The sequence below is a fragment of the Rhinolophus sinicus genome, linkage group LG13 (genome assembly GCF_036562045.2).
Source record: "Rhinolophus sinicus isolate RSC01 linkage group LG13, ASM3656204v1, whole genome shotgun sequence".
Taxonomy (NCBI): domain Eukaryota; kingdom Metazoa; phylum Chordata; class Mammalia; order Chiroptera; family Rhinolophidae; genus Rhinolophus; species Rhinolophus sinicus.
The window spans coordinates 25,071,001-25,088,643 of NC_133762.1; the positions used below are offsets into that span (position 1 = coordinate 25,071,001).

General features: G+C 53.1%; 1 protein-coding gene across 1 annotated transcript; it reads left to right on the forward strand.

The window, feature by feature from the left end:
* Window positions 1-1,163: 1,163 nt before the first annotated feature.
* KCNG1 (potassium voltage-gated channel modifier subfamily G member 1) lies at window positions 1,164-17,284 on the forward strand. Its single transcript, XM_019726084.2, has 3 exons — window positions 1,164-1,436; window positions 10,996-11,795; window positions 15,853-17,284. The coding sequence occupies exons 2-3, from the start codon at window positions 11,022-11,024 to the stop codon at window positions 16,621-16,623; spliced, it is 1,545 nt and encodes a 514-aa protein (XP_019581643.1). The 5' UTR covers window positions 1,164-1,436; window positions 10,996-11,021; the 3' UTR covers window positions 16,624-17,284.
* The last annotated feature ends 359 nt before the right edge of the window (window positions 17,285-17,643 follow it).

The following is a 17,643-nucleotide window of genomic DNA, read 5'->3' on the forward strand; positions in this document are numbered from 1 at the left end:
GACTGCAATCCTGCGTGTGAGCGGTGCTCCTGGCTCTGTCCCTCCCCCCAACAGAAGGTGAGTTCTTGGGGGCAGGTGTGGTCGCCTCCGCTGCACCAGTGAGCCAAGCTTTGCCCAGTGAATGAATGAACTCCCTAATCCTCTTTCTCGACTTGAAATCCCAGAAAGAACGGACACCCACAACTCCGGAGCCTGTTTCCCCATCGTTAAGGAGAAGGCCGCAGGCGGGGTCACGGAGCATTTCTTCCTGTCCTTTTTGGGTTCTCTGCCAGTGGGGAAACAGGAAAGGAGGATGCGAGGTGAGCGACCCTAAGAGGGTGGCTCTGCTGTGACGACCTGTCGGGCAGAGCCCTTCAACTCAACCCCCAGCAAAAACGCGACGCCTACCAACTCTGAGGGGACAAAAGCGCGATTTCTGAGTTGAGGCGTTGCTCCCAGCCAGCTGCCTGTGCACCGGGTTCGGGGCCGAGGGACCCCAGAACCCTCGGGCCACGCGGACCTGGAGGGAAAGGCACCCGGCCGGTGCTGCCTCTAAGAAGTGGGCGCTGCGAGGCGCCTTGCAGTCCTGGCTCACAGTGGCGTGAGGGGCCAAGGACAGCGGTGCACTTGGACCTCCAGGAAAGGCACAAAACAGAGCGCGTGTGGCCCACAGAATGTTGAAGCGCGTGGAGCTGGCGGCCCCGGAGCAGCGGAGCATGGGAACTTGACGTGTCCCATGTAGACCCTGGGACCGTGATGCCAGAGGTCTAGAACCAGCGGCGCACTGGCACCGCCGGGGAAAGCACGTGACATGGAGCGCGACCCCAGAGGGTTGGCGCGGGGCGCAGCGCGAGCCGTCCTACTGCAGCTGAGCGCCGGAGCCACGAGCGCGGGCGGACGGAGGGACATCCGCGCGCGGGACGCGTGAAGAAGCAGGTGGTGGTAGGGGGCGCTGCGCGCGTGCAGTCGGGGGCCCAGCTCCGGAAGGGGCCGCGCGGAGAGCTGTCAATCCGAGGTACGCGGCGGCGACCTGGGCCGCGGGGACGCGGGTGCCGGCGTCTGTTGTCACTGCCCAGGCTGCGGGGCGAGGCGGGAGCAGCGCTCCCTGCCACCGCCCCGCTCCCCGCACCGCCCCCTCTTCCCGCCCCGCGCTCAGTCTCCTCCCTCCGCACCGCCCCCTCCCTGATCCCGCCCTCCCGCGGCTGCCGCGCGGCGCTCCGGGCGCACTAGGAGCCCGGTGAGGACCGCAAGGCAGAGGCGGGCAGCCGTGGGTCCGAGTGAGGCAGCTGAGGCCGGCCAAGGGGCCGAAGTTTGCTCGCGGCTCCGGGAGACGGCGCCGGAGCCCCGGGCGGTCACCAGCCTCCCCGCATCCTCGTCCGGGACCCGCTGGCAGCCGGGAGGACGCAAGCCGAGGCCCGGTCAACTCCAAGGCGGGGACGCCGAGACGGCAACTTGAGGTGGGAACTTTGCGCTCTGCAGCCTTGCCGGGCACCGCGGAACCACTGACAGGCCCCCGCACCCGCTAACTTGGGCACGGGGGCAGCTCCACGTGGACGTGGCCCCGGGCTCCCCGGCGGGGACCCCCAAACCCACCGAGTGGGGAGGTTGGGGCGACAGAGGACCCGAGTGCAGCTGCGGGCGGTGGCGTGGAGCGCGCTCGCCACGGGCGCGGTGCAGGTCCAGCTTGTGTTCTTGTCGAGGGATCCCGGGTGAGAAGTGGGGGACGTTCTCAGCCACGGTGACTGGGCCGGGGCGCTGGGGGTGCTTCCTGGAGGTGGTGGAGGTTTGTCTCCACCTCACAGGATCCCGGTAGGAGGGAGTGTTGAAGGGAGGTGGAAGGGGGGGCGTCTGGCACTTGCTCATTCACTCTATGCTTAGGCACGGAATGGAGCCTCCCACCAGTAGGCTTTATTGAGTCATTCACTAACTCAAGAAGCCTCTTATTGAGCACCTACTGTGTGCTAGACGCTAGGCATTCCAAGACAGCTCTGATCACCGCAGCCTCCAGCATCTGGTAAGGAAAATGGTGGTCCCCACGTCAGCTTCAGGGGCCCCATACCCAGGAGGGGCTCAGCCTGGATGGATCGGAGTTTGGGGGTGAGGAAGGAAAAGAGAGTTCATTCATTCATATAGTGAACAAAGATTGGTTGAGCACCTACTACATGCAGCGCACCATGCCAAATGCCCCATGTTCATTATTCCATTCATTTAACAGTTACTGAGGCCCCTGTTGGGGAGAGAACAGGGAAGGAGAGGGGTGGAGTGGGGGCAGGACTGGGTGGAAGCTCCCTGGCAGTTTAGAGAGAAGTTGAGATTACGACCCAGCTGCTCCCTTGAGGAGGCCCCAGCCTGCCCCGTGGCCAACTCCAACAGCCCCTCTGTGTGTAGGCAGAAGTCACTGCACAGGTATAGAATGGCCTTTCCTTGGTCATTTAATGCATTCATTCTCAAAGGCAGAAGGGAGTCTGGAACAGGTTCTTACATAGGAAGAAAGGGTCTTTAGAAAGCTCCTCAGAGGAGGTGGGAAGGGGGAGAGGATTTAAGAAACTGACCTAACATTACATTGAAGGCAGGCTCCCACCCATAGGGTCTATGAGTTAGTGGTCCATTCAGCAGTCATTTTCTTAAGCACTTGCTATTATTCTCAAGCCTTTTAAGGGTACCAAGCACCACAGTCATCCAGGTTGATGAGGCAGATGCAGAGACCCCCCCCCCTTCACTGACACCTTGAGAAAAGTGCAGGGGGAGGTGAGAGGAAGGAGCAGGAGTTGGTCTGATTCATTGCGTGTGGAGGGGGCCTAGCGGGAGGCTTTGCCTCTATGAATCTGAGCAGAGGTTTGTCACAAGGGTGTTTTTGGTACCCACACACATGACTGCAGGGAGAGTCACTATGGCAAGCCTCACTGGTGCATATTTCCAAGGAAAGTTTGGCACTGCTGGAGACCAGCCCCCGTGCTGGGGCCAAGGGAAGGGCGCATGGCCAGAGTACGCCATCCTTCTCAACTGGACTTGTCGGGCTCTGCCGGACCTGACATTGACCCATGTGTCCTCTGTCTCTGAGCTCTGCAGAGGCACCTGCTGAGTGGGGTGGGAGGGAAGTGTCTTTGAAAGATGGGTGAGGCTTGCAGCTGAAGATTGCCCTCAGCAGTCATTCCCTAAACCAGCCCATTCCAAGGCAAACAGGTCTGTCATGGGACAGTCTCCAAGCTCACAGGGAACCGTGAGTGTGCTGAAAATCAGACAGCCTTGATTTCTGTCCCGAGGCTTTTGAACCCCGGCTAGGGGCACCCTGAAACCTGACTGGGGCAGATCTGGGAGCCAGGCTCTGGTCCCACCACCACCTGGAATTCTCCGCACCAGACACACAGCTGGGCTCTGGCAAGAGGTGAGGGAGATGCCCCAGGGAACGGAAGAGCAGAGAGATGTGTCCTGGATGCAAGGCTAAGAGACTCCAGCGGAGACTAAGGAATTAGACCCTGGATCCCTAAAGGGTGTCTTGTCTTGACTGGATGTGTCTCCACATCCCCTTTCCTTATATGTGATGAAGAGTCAACATTTCCAGTTGCAAAAGATATAGGAGTCTGGGAATCCATTCTTGATTGACTCATTAAACCCAGAAATGGAGCCCCTGAGTGGCAAATGGTGGCTGGAAAAGCCACTCTAAGTAGAATTAACCAAAAGGGAAAGGCAAGAAAGCCTAGCTGCAGGCACTCAGTCACTGTTGGCCATTTTTGTCATATAGCAAACTGTATTTGATTAACAAAATCAGAACATAAAGTGAATGTGCCACAGATAGAATCATAATTGTGCCTCCGATTTTCTCCTGCTCTGTGGTGAGTTTGCCTCACCCCTGCCTGTCCTCAGGCAGGCTGGCCAGCAGGCACAACCATGCTCTCCTTCCTCACCTCCCCACAGCGCTTACCCCAGAGACTGCATAGGACCTTAACACTTCCTAGGGGAAAAGAGCTGAGGGATTGTTTAAACAGGTGTCCCCTTCCTGCTGTCTCAAGGTCCCCACTGCTCCCCCAAGCCCGGTTTCCAAATTTCACCCTGCAAGGAAGCAAATAGAAAAGGGCCTTCTGGCTCAAAACACCTCCTGGGAGAAGGCAAATGTGCATTTGTATTATTTTGCAGCAGCTCAGTAGGGAAGCTCCAGAGGCTGCCTCTGTCTTTTATATGGGGAGAGGGGGGGATTCTGGCACATTTTCTCAGGGAGATGGAGGGAAGAACCCAGCTCCCAGAAAATGTCCCCTTTCCCCCAGGAACTGGGGTCCCAGCTCAAAGGAAGCAGGACTGAGGTCCAGCAGAGTTGAATCGTGATGAGGATGGGTGGCAGGTAGCTAAGAGAGACAGATTCTCCACGTGGGTACACCACCTCTCAGAGACCCAGCACGGCAGGACCTGGGCCAGGCTGGCGGCTGGATTCATTTTGATTAGTGTTTTAATTGGGGATTAATGCAGCATGGCCAGCCTCTTAGCCCAGCCTGGAGCCCTAACCCTGACCAAGGAAGCCACGCTGGCAGGGAAAGAACATCATGGGTGGGATCCCCTCCACCCCCACTCAGAATTAGGCAATGACACAGGTTGAGAGGCGTGGTATGAGGAGGAACCAAAGCGCTGCACCCCACCTGCAGTCAGACCCAAGAGCCCAAGAAGAAATCCTTTTCTTTTAGAGAGTTGCCTTGGAGGCTGTGTTACTTTCCTACTGCCACATACGACCACCAATCTGTGGCTTAAAGCAATACAAATTTATTACCTTCTAGTTTTTGGAGTTCAGAAGTCCAAAACAGGTATCGCAGGGCTAAAATCAAGGGGTCGGCAAGGCTGTGCTCCTTCTGGGGTAGAATCCATTTCTTTGCCTTCTCCAGCGTCTGGAGGCTTCTGGCCCCACATCACTGATCCTCCTGTGATTACACTGGGCCCACCAGATTATCCAGGACCATCTGGGTCTTCTCCCCATCTGAAGATCCTTCGTTTAATCACACCAGCAAAATTGCTCTTGCCACGTAAGGTAACATATCCTCAGGTTCCAGGAATTAAGACGTGAACATCTTTGAGGGACCGTTATTCTGCCTCCCATAGGGACATCTCTAATCAGTTATGTTAGGACGGGGAAACTGAGGCCCAGCCGAGTGAGTGACTTGACTTCAGCACCAGGTGAGAGGGAGAGCCATGACTGAAGTTCTACCTTTGGAAGGTGTCTTTTGTTTCCCATTCTTCCTCTAAGAAAGGAAATATGAGGGGAGGGATGGGGGTAAGTTTGCTGCACCACAGCCATTTCTAGCAAACGCAGCCCTTATGATGTGCTGGTCACAGCTCCATGCACTTACAAGGTGAGTGCGATGACTACCCCAGTTCACAGCTGAGGACGCTCAGGCCCAGAGAGGTGAAATCACTTACTTAAGGGTATACAGCTAGTAAATGGAGCCAGGCAGCCTGGCCTACAGGAGCCCCCCCACCACCACCCCTGGCCAGTGCTTGTCTCCACCACAGGAGAGCTCTTCTGCCCAGAAGCCAAAATGGCAGCTCAGGATTTGACAGAACCAGGGGTTTTGTTGATTTCTAACTCATACTCTGCTCTTGTGCAAACGCACAATAGGATTTACTAAAGATGCTTGCCCCAGCTGTGGGCAATTTTCTGCTTCTCCTCATCCCCAAAGACCTTCCAAAAGCTTGTCCATACAAAACAGAGATGAGAGACCCAGTCCCTGGCTCGCTGCAAACGGTGGAGACATAGCCCACCCCCACCAGGAACCGGTGGTGACCCAGGGAGGCAGTCACATGCCGTCAAAGAGGTTTGGTTGATTCTGGCTTCATCCCTTATCACCAGCGTCCTGAGTTTTCACTTCTCAAAGCCTCCATTTCCTCATCTGTAAAATAGGGGAGTTGCTGGTAATGCCTGCCTCTTAGGGAAGGACGTGGGTCATGCAATTAAGGCTTTTACACACCACCTGGCCCTAAGTGCGATTAAGGGAGACTGTGATTATTATAGCACTATGAGTGTTTAGCTCTCTCTCTCTGCATTCCCCCCTTCCGCTCAGAAGAGGGACAGAGAGCTTCGTCCTAAGGGACAGGCATAGGATGGAAGAGCACAGTCCCCTCCCGTTCCCCCCTCCTACTCCCACAAGGCTCCGACCCCCCACCTGCCATCAGACCCTGACCACAGACTGGGCCTCATACTGGGTCTGCCACTCAGAACTCCTTATGGGTTAAATGAGCATTTATCAGTGGAAATGTGTACTCAGCCCTCGGTCATTGCTTATAACCATCACCTTTCTCCCAAAAGGGAGGAAAAGAGAGTGTATGGAGTGTCGGTGGATCTGCGGGCTCATGAAGGGGAACTTGATCAAGGCATTCATTCCCAAGGCAGGTTTTCTCTCAAACCAGAGGGTTGCCACTTCTCCAGTGAAGCTCCCAGAACACGGGAGCCACAGAGCCTTCCAGAACCCCAGGACATTGAGAAGGTGGGCAAGGGCCTCCCAGCCAAAGCCCAGGGCAGCTCTTGCACCCCCAGCCCCTGTGAGGTCTCTAGGCATTCGTGGTACCCACTTCTCTCTCTCTCTCTCTCTCTCTCTCTCTCTCTCTCTCTCTCTCTCTCTCTCCCACTTTCTAAGGGAGTCTCCAAAATGCCCATTCCTGGGCCTCCCCCTCGGGCATTCTGGTTGAGAAGGTCTAAAGAGGGGCCCTGGAATCTGTGTCTCCACTGAGTACCCAGGGCGATTCGGAACCCGGTAGCTTGGTTGTTCTTCACTTTTCTTTTCTTGGGTTAAATCCCAGAGTTGTGTTAGCCACACTCTTTCCTCCATGGCACTCTTCATCATTGGCCTGTGCTGGGCCATATCATTCATTGTCCCCTTGGTCCCCATGCTTGTTCCCTTTTCCCTCCCCTCCCTGTGGTTGATAGAGACCTTTGCATGTGTGTGAGTCTTTGCAAAATATATAATGTTGTGTGTGTGCTCAATGATATAAACAGCATAATGCTATACACTTCTGTTTCTTTTTCCAATCGGCACCATGTTTTTAAGATGTAAATGTGTTCCTAAACCTACATCTGGCCCATTGCTTCTAATTCCTGTGCCATTTACAGGAGTCCACCCTCTGCATCGACCATGATTCAGTTGTCCCACTCCCCATCCCACCCTGGAATGGACGCTAGGGGACGTCCTAGCACCACCCACAAGATGGGACACATACTCTTGTACTTTGTTCCTCTCTTAGATCGGATTCCCCAAAAGCAGATCCTGAGTCAAGGATTTGAGTGCAAATAATTTATTACTGACACTATCTGCCAAGACCCACTGTGGACCGAGGTCTGGGAAATCTACCCAGGAGTGAGATTCTTGGGTCACGGGACACCAGCCTCCTTCATTTCCCTCAGCACCCCCGGTGGCTTTCCCAGAGGCTGCATCAGACCACATTCCCTCCAACAGTGGGCTCTGGGGGCCAGACAAGCCTGGGTTCAAATCCCTCTAGATCAGATCAGAAAAGGAGTAACCCTTGGCTGGTAGAGGGAGGGGATGACAGACCATCTCTTTTAGCTAATAATAATAATAATAATAATACAGAGGGTGTCCATTGTGTGTCAGGCATTGGGGTAAGCATGTCACCCCTGTCACCTGCTTTAGTCCTCACCACAACTCAAGGAGACACAAGCTATTAATATTCTCATTCTTCAGATGAGGAAACTGAGTCTTAGAGGTAAAACATGACTTGCCCAAAGTCACAGTGACTGGTCTTGACCCTGGGTCTCCTGATTTCAGAGCCATTAGGCTCTTCTGCTTCCCCAGCTTGGGGTGATCAGCAAGTTGTCCCCCAAGTGGGCTTCCTAGACCCTCAGCGGCAAAATCACTATAATGCATTATGCTCTAGAAGTGACCGAACACTGTAGAAAACTTTTCAAGGACCAGATTTTTTGGTGAAGGTATCAGGCTGGGTGAAAAGTAGCATGATTTTCCAGAAGCAGGACTCTGATTCCTGTTTAATCTATGACCTTCACTCGAGACGCTGGAGTCTGGCATGTGGGGCCATCCCCCCCACACACACACCCATCAGGCTGGGTACAGGGAGAAGTGTGCCCCTTCCTCCTTTAGCAGGTTCCAGCGGAGTCCCTTCCTGGGACTCTGGCCCTCCACGTACAAGTGGCCTGAACGAGGCACACTTCTTCCCTCGTCTCTATACTAAACCGTCTGCTGAGATAGGATAACTTTCCACACAGGATACTGACGCTTTAACTCACAACCGACACAAGTCGTGAGAGAAAGAAAGGGGGAATTGCTAATTGGGGGAGCTTTCTGCTGGAGGGCAAGCGGGGAGGGTTGAAAGAAGAAACTCCTCAAGCGAAGAGAGTATTATAGCTGTGGGGGTTTCACAAGAGCTCTCTGGGGCTCACAGGAAGACAGGAGTGGTCCTTTGCTTCCATCACCATTCTCGCCAAACAGAATGTCATGTTTCCTCTTATCTTTGGTGGCAAAGACACAGCCACCAAAGATACAGCAGAGCTAAAAAGCGATATCACTGATGTGAAGTGCCTAAAAGGGACTCTTCTCGCCCTCCGGGGGATTCTGGCAGGCTTTGCCTGAGGAGATGGGTTCCAATTTTAGATAAAGTTAAAAACATTCTCAACGCTCTAAAATCAAATCATTTTTATTTCAAACACAGTTGTACCCTAGTTTTCCAAAACCCAACCTGTGAAACTAGCTCTCCCCAAAGATAAGTGAGTGGAGTGATGATTTGTTTTTGTAGAATTCATGTTAGGAAAGATCCCTTTTTCAATGTGGAAACCCCTTCGGTCCTATTAAACATTGTTTCTCATCCATACAGGGTGTGTGTGTGTGTGTGTGTGTGTGTGCCCTGAACGTGTCCAGGGCACAGATTGACACTCAGGTATTAGAAATGGGTATCCATGTGGAATTGATAGAATTTACTGGTTTCACTTGCTTCCATGGGGGATTGGGTCCGGGGAAGGAATGGGGAAACAAAGTATTAGACTCTTACTACTTTTTTTATGGATTGGCTTGATTCTGGAGAGCTCTGTTGCTATAATCTAGGGGTCTCAAACTCAAATGCCTCCAGGAGCCAGGAAGGAAACATACACGAGTGAAGTAGAGTAGGCATTAGGGAGACACCAGGGCGGGGTGGGGACGGTGGTAGTTGGCAGCGTACATCCCCTGCCTAAAGAGGACAGTCATTTCTCGGCTGGAGTTTGGGCCAAATGTTGTCAGGTAGTTTGGTTTTTCAAGCGAAACCAAGAATATGGATTTTTACATGAAATTTTTCGAAATCTTCTCCAAGCCAGGCAAAATATTTGTGAACCAAATTCAGCCCATGAGCTATGAATGAATAAGCCATCTCAATCTAGTAGCACAAACCCTTGGCTTTGAGGGCTGAGAAGGAAGGAGTCTATGGAAGCTGACATTTTGACCTGAGTTTCTCAGAAGTGCCCTCGTCACTCTGGCCTCACTAGCAGGAAATGTACTCATTTTTGACGAGCACTTCTTTGCGCCCTGATGCTGCTGGGCACGGTGATTGAGAGGTGAGTGAAGTACATCTCTTCCCCCAGGGAGCAAGCAGCCTAATAAAGGAGCCAGGCTTGCACACAGATAATTCTAAATCTGGGTGGTAAGTGCGGTAAAGATAAAGGCATCGGGACGGGGGGTGGAGGGAGCTCGATTTAGCTGGAAGAGCCAAGGAAGGCTTCTGGAGGAGCAAGTGTGCCTGCCCAGTTCACCTTTGTGTTCTCAAGATGGTGTTTGCTGATACGTGAGCAAACATGGCACTATTGTCGTAATTGTGCGTTTCTTTGGACGTTGCCTCTTATTTATGGCAAATACAGGTTTTCCATTTATGGGAGCAATACAAGATGTCCCTTTAAGATAAATAAGAATAGTAATTATAGACGATTATTGAGTATGTACTATATGCCTCACACTGTCAAGTGCTCTTATGTACATAATTCATTGAATCGTCCTGATAATTCATTGAAGTAGGTCATTAGACCATTTCACAGATGAGGAAATTGAAACACATCAAAATTGAGTTACTTGCCTGGGCCATGAGGCTCCAAAGTCGATGCTTGTAACCGTGACACCAGAGCTTCTCCTGCTCGGTACTGTGGATGTTGAGGTCTGGCTAATTCTCTGACCTGTACATTATAGGACATTTAGCAGCATCCTTGACCCCTATTTACTAGATGCCAGTAGCATCCACCAGACATGACAATCAAAAATGCCTCTGGACATTGCCACATGTCCCCTGGGGGACAAAACCGGCCTTGGTTGAGAACCACTAGTCTACACTAAGCTATCTTTCCGAGCTAAATAAATGCAAGAAGCAATTGAGGCTAATGTACAATACAGTGTTCATGAATAGTACAGATATTGCGTGACAATCTACTAGGACCTGAGCTCTGGGGGTCGTGGACCACGTCTGAGTCTGTCCTTGACTGTGGCTCGGCAGGGATTGAAGCAGTGCCTGGCACACAGTGGCATACAGCAGCACTCAGTACACGTTTATGGCATACCTGAGGAGGAATTGTGACGTTTGGGAGATGCTAATGAGAGTGTTGCTCTTTTCCCTCTAAGGGAATGCCGTCGTCTGCTCGGGCCGCCATAACAAAATACCTAGAGTGGGGGACGCAAACAACAGACATTTGTGGCTCACAGTTCTGGAGGTTGAAAGTTGGAGATCAGGGTGCCTGCGGGGTCCGGTTCTGGTGAGGACGCTCTTGCTGGCTTGTAGGTGTCCACCTTCTCACTACACCTTCACAGGGTAGAGAGGGAGAGGGCTCTGTGCTTATAAGGGCACTAATCCCATCAGGAGGACCCCACCCTGGTGACCGCATCTAAACCTAAGCACCGCCCTCAGGCCCCACCCCCTGCACGGTCCCAGCCGGGTTAGAACCTCCTCCTCTGAGTTTGGGGAACACAGTTCAGTCCGTAACAGTCAAGTATCTGCAGAATCAGCATTGTCAGCTGAGACTCGGAGCCACTTTCCTCTCTTCCCTCCCCCCCCACCCAGGCCCGAGAGGGATGTGAAGGCCCAAAATGACCCTCTTACCGGGAGACAATTCCGATTACGACTACAGCGCCCTGAGCTGCACCTCGGACGCCTCCTTCCACCCGGCCTTCCTCCCGCAGAGCCAGTCACTCAAGGGCGTCTTCTACCGCCGGGCGCAGCGGCTGCGACCCCAGGACGAGCCCCGCCAGGGCGGCCCGCCCGAGGATCGCCGGAGGCAGATCATCATCAACGTGGGCGGCATCAAGTACTCGCTGCCCTGGACCACGCTGGAGGAGTTCCCGCTGACGCGGCTGGGCCAGCTCAAGGCCTGCACCAACTTCGACGACATCCTCAACGTGTGCGATGACTACGACGTCACCTGCAACGAGTTCTTCTTCGACCGCAACCCAGGGGCCTTCGGCGTCATCCTGACCTTCCTGCGGGCGGGCAAGCTGCGGCTGCTGCGTGAGATGTGTGCCCTGTCCTTCCAGGAGGAGCTGCTGTACTGGGGCATCGCCGAGGACCACCTGGACGGCTGCTGCAAGCGCCGCTACCTGCAGAAGATGGAGGAGTTCGCTGAGATGGTGGAACGGGAGGACGAGGACGAGCCGCTGGACAGTGAGGACCACGACAGCGAGGGCCCGGCCGAGGGGGACGGCCGCCTGAGCCGCTGCATGCGGAGGCTGCGCGACATGGTGGAGAGGCCGCACTCGGGGCTGCCGGGCAAGGTGTTCGCCTGCCTCTCGGTGCTCTTTGTCACCGTCACCGCTGTCAACCTCTCCATCAGCACCTTGCCCAGCCTGAGGGAGGAGGAGGAGCAGGTAAGAGCCCACAGCTGTGTCGGGAGGCTCGCTGCACTGAGGGAAGGCCTCTGAGGGCAGGCGACAAAGCAGTCTGCTAGGCCACCTCCTCCCAGAAGTCCACCTCCTTCACTGTGTACATTGTCACCTCCTCCAGGAGGCCTTCCCTGACTGCGCTGGCTCAGTCGCTTCCCCAGTCCCTCCCGATAATCATGATTACATGTTGTCGTCCACACTCAAATATGAGCTCCATGCTGGTCCTGGTCTCTACTGTGCCTCCAGTGTCTAGAACCAAGTGCTGGACAGCAAGGCACCCCACCACCCTCTGTTGAATGAATGAGTGAAAAATGGATGCTTTGACTTATGATATACCTGGCCCTGAGCTAAGCACATGACATATACAATCAAAATCTATGTCACTGACTTAAGTCCTTTCTCAACCTTCCTAATTCCTTTGTATAAAAATATGCCCAGAAACATTTTCTGGGCCTGGAATATAATTTGTATTGATAGGTATGTGTGCACGCGTCTTCGTGTTAAATAAGAGAATACTCTAGGGCCTGACACAGGGTATGTGCTCAATTCTCAGGGCTACCACTTAGGCAGCTAATGGAGCCAGGGGCTGGGTTCCTACATCCTATCTTCTCCATGAATCTATCAGCAACCCTGTATGGAAGGTGTTCTCACACCCACTTGACAGATGAGAACACTGAGGCAAAGCAGTTTGCCCAGACCCAGGTCTGCTTGAGTGCAAATTCTGTGTTCTTAAATGTGGAAGGGTGAGTCCACGTGGCAGCCTGGGACCTAATATAGTCCCACAGAAGTGTGTGATTTGTCCACACTGTGCTTCCCAAAATTTTGGCTGTCTACATTTAAAACTGAGGTGTTTTTCATTTAGAAACTCAAATTCCCAGCTTCTCTTTAAAAAGCTATATGGTTGGGCCCCGTGGCCTGCCATCCCACGTGGCATCTCTCGGTGGGAGCTGAGTCCCCGGGACGTTTGGTCCCTGGTTCAGCCTCCTTCTGTGTGAGACCCTTGGAGTCAGGACCCCTTCCCCACACATGGGGGTTCTGGAAGCAAGTTTCAAGACAGACCAAAAGGTTCAGACAGGTACAAATTGTATAGGCATTGGAGAACTGGTGGTGTGAACTGAACATGAATATGACGCCAGCCAGCATTTATTGAGCACTGGCTGTGTACCCTGTGTGTGTCAAAGCTTTACATACACTCTCTGATTGAACATTAGTGATTGTACCACGTGAGGGTTTTTCCACATGCATATATTACGGAGGAAGTAGCAATACTATTGTATTGATAACCCACAGACGGTTTCTAGCACTTTTTTATATATCGAATTTTAAAAATGAGTAGTAAGACCTCAACCAATAAAATTAACTTTTGATAAGCGTAAGGGGTAGTGATGAAGCGAGAATTTGAATTTTATTTTGTCCACTCTGGCTGTGTATCGCTAGGCAAGTTACTTAACCTCTCTGTGTCTCTTCACCTGTCCAAAGGGGCTATAAACAGGCCCACCCCACAGTGTTGTGAGGATTCAACGAGTGAGTCCACATGAAGTGATTGGAAAAATGCCCAGTGCATGAGTATGCAGGAAGTGCCAACTGTAAGGATTATTATCACCTGCCAAAAAAAAAAAAGGAGAGAGAGAGAAAATACTCATCTGAGACCTGGCTGGAAGTCCCTGTACTTAGTATAGATTTCATTTTACCTTCAACATATGCGATCCTGATTTCATCAGGAAATTACTAATAAAGCCGCTGCTTTATTCAACTTCTGATACTTGCTTTTTAAAAAATTTTAGTAATACCTGACCTTTTCATGATTCAGTGAAAATACTGTTCTTTGACTTCAGTTTGGGGACCAGTGGGGTTCACTGTTTCACTTCTTCCTTGAGCACACATTTGAGTGCCTACTGTATTCAGGCATCACGAAGGAGGCAGGGTGACCAGGATGAGTCTTCCAGCCTCAAGGAGCTTCAGGTCTAGTGGAGTGGGGACTGTGGCAACCCCGTGAGACGCAAGCCAAGGAAGGTCTGTGAGGCGCCTACCAATTATGCTGGGGATGCTTGGAGGGGGCGCACTCCAGGAAGGCCGTTCCAGAAGTTGGAGACCTCAGAGCCCGACAAGCTATTATTTCATCTCCCAGCCTCTATCCTATTTCTAGAGAGAGAGCTATCAGAGTAGGACTCATAGAACAGCTGTGCCTTGGAACCAGCAAGATGCCCCAGACTGGAACCATCTGTACCTTCCCTCACTGCCAAAGCCCCCTTTGAGCTCGAGGTCCAAAACCAGTGGAGATAGTCTACCATCCAGATATATTCCAGAGAGACAAGCTGGCAGCCCACATGCCAAATGCAGCACACGGATGTGTTTGAGAGGCCCATCGAGTGTTTTCTTTGTACTGAATTATTACGATATTTAAAACCCAGGAGATTTCATGTAAAACTGCAGATCTTGAAAACCTCAATGAAGCATTCTCAAGGCTGAATCAGTGATTCCAGGATAGCAATCAGGGGATGCTGAGCCGGACGGCCACTCTCTCCAGCAGGCCTCCATAGCACCTGGCTTCCCTTTGCCCACGTGGCCCGTTTCCTTTGCCCATCTGGCCTTGAGTTGGCACCCCTGTCTAAATGCAAATCCAGTGCTTTTCCATCCACCCTGGTAACAAATATGAATTGCTGCGTGCCGGGTCTTTGTAGCGCTGGGGTCCCAGCAGTAGACAAACTGCCCCATCCTGTGAGACTACAGTCTGCTGGGGCAGGGGACAGAGACAGACAATAAACATAATCAGTAAGTAACTTACAGAGCATATTAAAAGGTGATGAGCATTATGGACAAATAGAGCAGAATAAGGGAAATTGGGGTACAGGACAAAGGGAGGGGTGACTTTTTAAACAGGTGGGTCACAAAAACCTCCCTGGCCAGGTGATATTGAAACAAAGAGCTGGAGGAAGGAGGACAAAGCAATGTGGGTGTCTGGGGGAAAAGGAACCCTGCAGGGGGAACAGAAAGTCAAGGCCAGGCTGGGGAGGTGAGCCTGGGGTGTTGGAGGGGCAGTAAGGAGGCCCGTGAGTCTGGGGCAGGTGAGTGAGGTCTCTGGAGGCAAGGAAGTAGGAGAAGTGGTGGCCAGAGGTGGGGGACATGTGCTATCTTGCTGAGCCATAGAGGGTACTAAGCAAGGAGGGACAGGATCTGATTCATATTCTCAGGGTCCTTCTGGCTGTGTGTGCAAAACGGATCGTAGAGGGGAGGAAATCCAGGGAGGGGGGTGCCCACAACTGTCCAGGCGAGAGAGGATAGGGCTGGACCAGGGTGGGAGCTGTGGACATAGTGAGAAGTGGTTTGATTCTGGAATCATTTTAAGTAAAGAGCCAGTGAAATGCCCTGAGGATTATGTGGGCAAAACCGAAAAGGAGCGGTGGGATCGTTGCTCACTAAGAAGGGGACCAGAGGTGGGCGGGTGAAATCAGGAGTGCAAGGCAACTAAATCATAAATGTTCCCACCACAGAAAAGAAATAATAACTGTGCGCTGTGATAAAGGTGTTAGCTCTATGGTGGTCATCATATTACAGATTATAGATGTACCAAACCAGCACGTTGTACACCTTCAACTGAACGTTACATGTTAATTATATCTCAATAAAAATAATTTTAAAAAGAAAAGAAAAGGAACTCAGGAGGCTGGTTTAGGACATGATGAGTGTGAGATGCCTGTCTGACCCGCCCCTCACCCCCTTCCCGCCAAGGGTGACACCAAGAAGGCAGCCCATCCAGGATCTGGAGTTCAGGGGCGAGGCCTGGGCTAGAGAGAGAGATGAGGGGTGGTCAGCATCAGGATGGCACTTCGTACCCTAGGTCTGGACGCAGTCACCAGGGAGTAAGCAGGACTAGAAACAGGCCCCAGGGCCACACGACACAGACAGGCCCGTTGGCGGTGCCCAGACCACCTTTCACCCAGGAAACCCAGCACCCCGCCCAGGGCAGAGCTCGGTGCTCCTTGCTGGTGGGACTGCTGACCTCTGCCCTGACCTCTGCCCTGACCTCTCCCCTATCTCCCAGGGCCAGTGCTCCCAGATGTGCCACAACGTCTTCATCGTGGAGTCGGTGTGCGTGGGCTGGTTCTCCCTCGAGTTCCTCCTGCGCTTCATCCAGGCGCCCAGCAAGTTCAGCTTCCTGCGGAGCCCGCTGACCCTGATTGACCTGGTGGCCATCCTGCCCTATTACATCACCCTGCTGGTGGACGGCGCTGCCTCCAGCCGCCGCAAGCCGGGCACGGGCAACAGCTACCTGGACAAGGTGGGGCTCGTGCTGCGGGTCCTGCGGGCTCTGCGCATCCTGTACGTCATGCGCCTGGCCCGCCACTCCCTGGGGCTGCAGACGCTGGGGCTCACTGCCCGCCGCTGCACCCGCGAGTTCGGGCTCCTGCTGCTCTTCCTGTGCGTGGCCATCGCCCTCTTTGCCCCCCTGCTCTACGTCATTGAGAACGAGATGGCCGATAGCCCGGAGTTCACCAGCATTCCCGCCTGCTACTGGTGGGCCGTCATCACCATGACAACGGTGGGCTATGGAGACATGGTACCCAGGAGCACGCCCGGCCAGGTGGTGGCGCTCAGCAGCATCCTCAGCGGCATCCTTCTCATGGCCTTTCCGGTGACCTCCATCTTCCACACCTTTTCCCGTTCCTACCTGGAGCTCAAGCAGGAACAGGAGAGGCTGATGTTCCGGAGGGCCCAGTTCCTCATCAAAACCAAGTCGCAGCTGAGTGGCATGTCCCAGGACAGTGACATCTTGTTCGGAAGTGCCTCCTCGGACACCAGAGACAAGAACTGAGGCCAGAGGACACACCTCGCCACCGCCGCCACCGCCGCCACCAGGACACCCCCCAGCCCTGTCTGCCCTCTGCGGCTTGAAGCTGTTGCTATCGCTGCAGAAGCCTTCAAAGGCACGCGCTGCTTCTGACTGCGGCCCTGGCATAGGACTGGCTCCAACCACACCCCGGGCAGGACGTCCACAACATCCGCAGAGCGATCCCCGCCCCTCCTCAGCCAGAAGTGAAGCAGAGCTGATCCCGAGCCCAGCACACAGCCGGGACGGTTCCCCACCCCCACCCGCGGCCGACCCCCGCCCCCAAGCCTGTTTCCCTCGACAAGGAGATGGCTTGTTCTTTCCACCATGTAAATAACATGCCAGCAAAGACTTGCTTTATGGGTCTGCCTAGAGAAAAACAAATACAAACAGCTGCAGCAACATGTCTGTCTTTAATGTGGATCATATGTAACTAAAGAAAACCAATGAACAGGAGAGAAAAAGCTTCCACGGAGCTCTCCTGAGAGAGGAAGCTGTTTACCAGCAGAACCAGCCAGCATAGGCGCCGGAAGTAAAGGGTCTGTTCCTTGAGTCCCTCAGGCCTGGGAGAGCCCCAGTGGGCTTGGATGGAAAAGAAGGGAACCGGTACCCTTGGGGAAATTGCCAGTAAATACTGCATCCCCTCCCTCTTGTTTTTCTTTGACTCCTCTCACCTCCGGCCTCTATCCCTTTTTCCTTCTCTCCCATCCTCTGTTCTCCTCTTTCGCACCTTCACACCTGGGTCTTCAAACTTTTCCCTCAAGGTGCCCCTGAAAGTTTAATGCACAGTGTTAAGGGGGCTGGTCAGCATTACTGACTACATCGGTGAAATTGCTTCATTTTGTCTTTAAAACATAGTGTATATTTTTAATTCTACTCCACGTTTATTTTAATACTTGAAAAAAATGCTTCAAATCATTTACCTGTATCTAAATCTAAACCTAGAGTGAGGTTGACGCTTTGGGAAGTTGGGCCGTGTTTCCCTGGGCAGCCTGAAGCACAGTC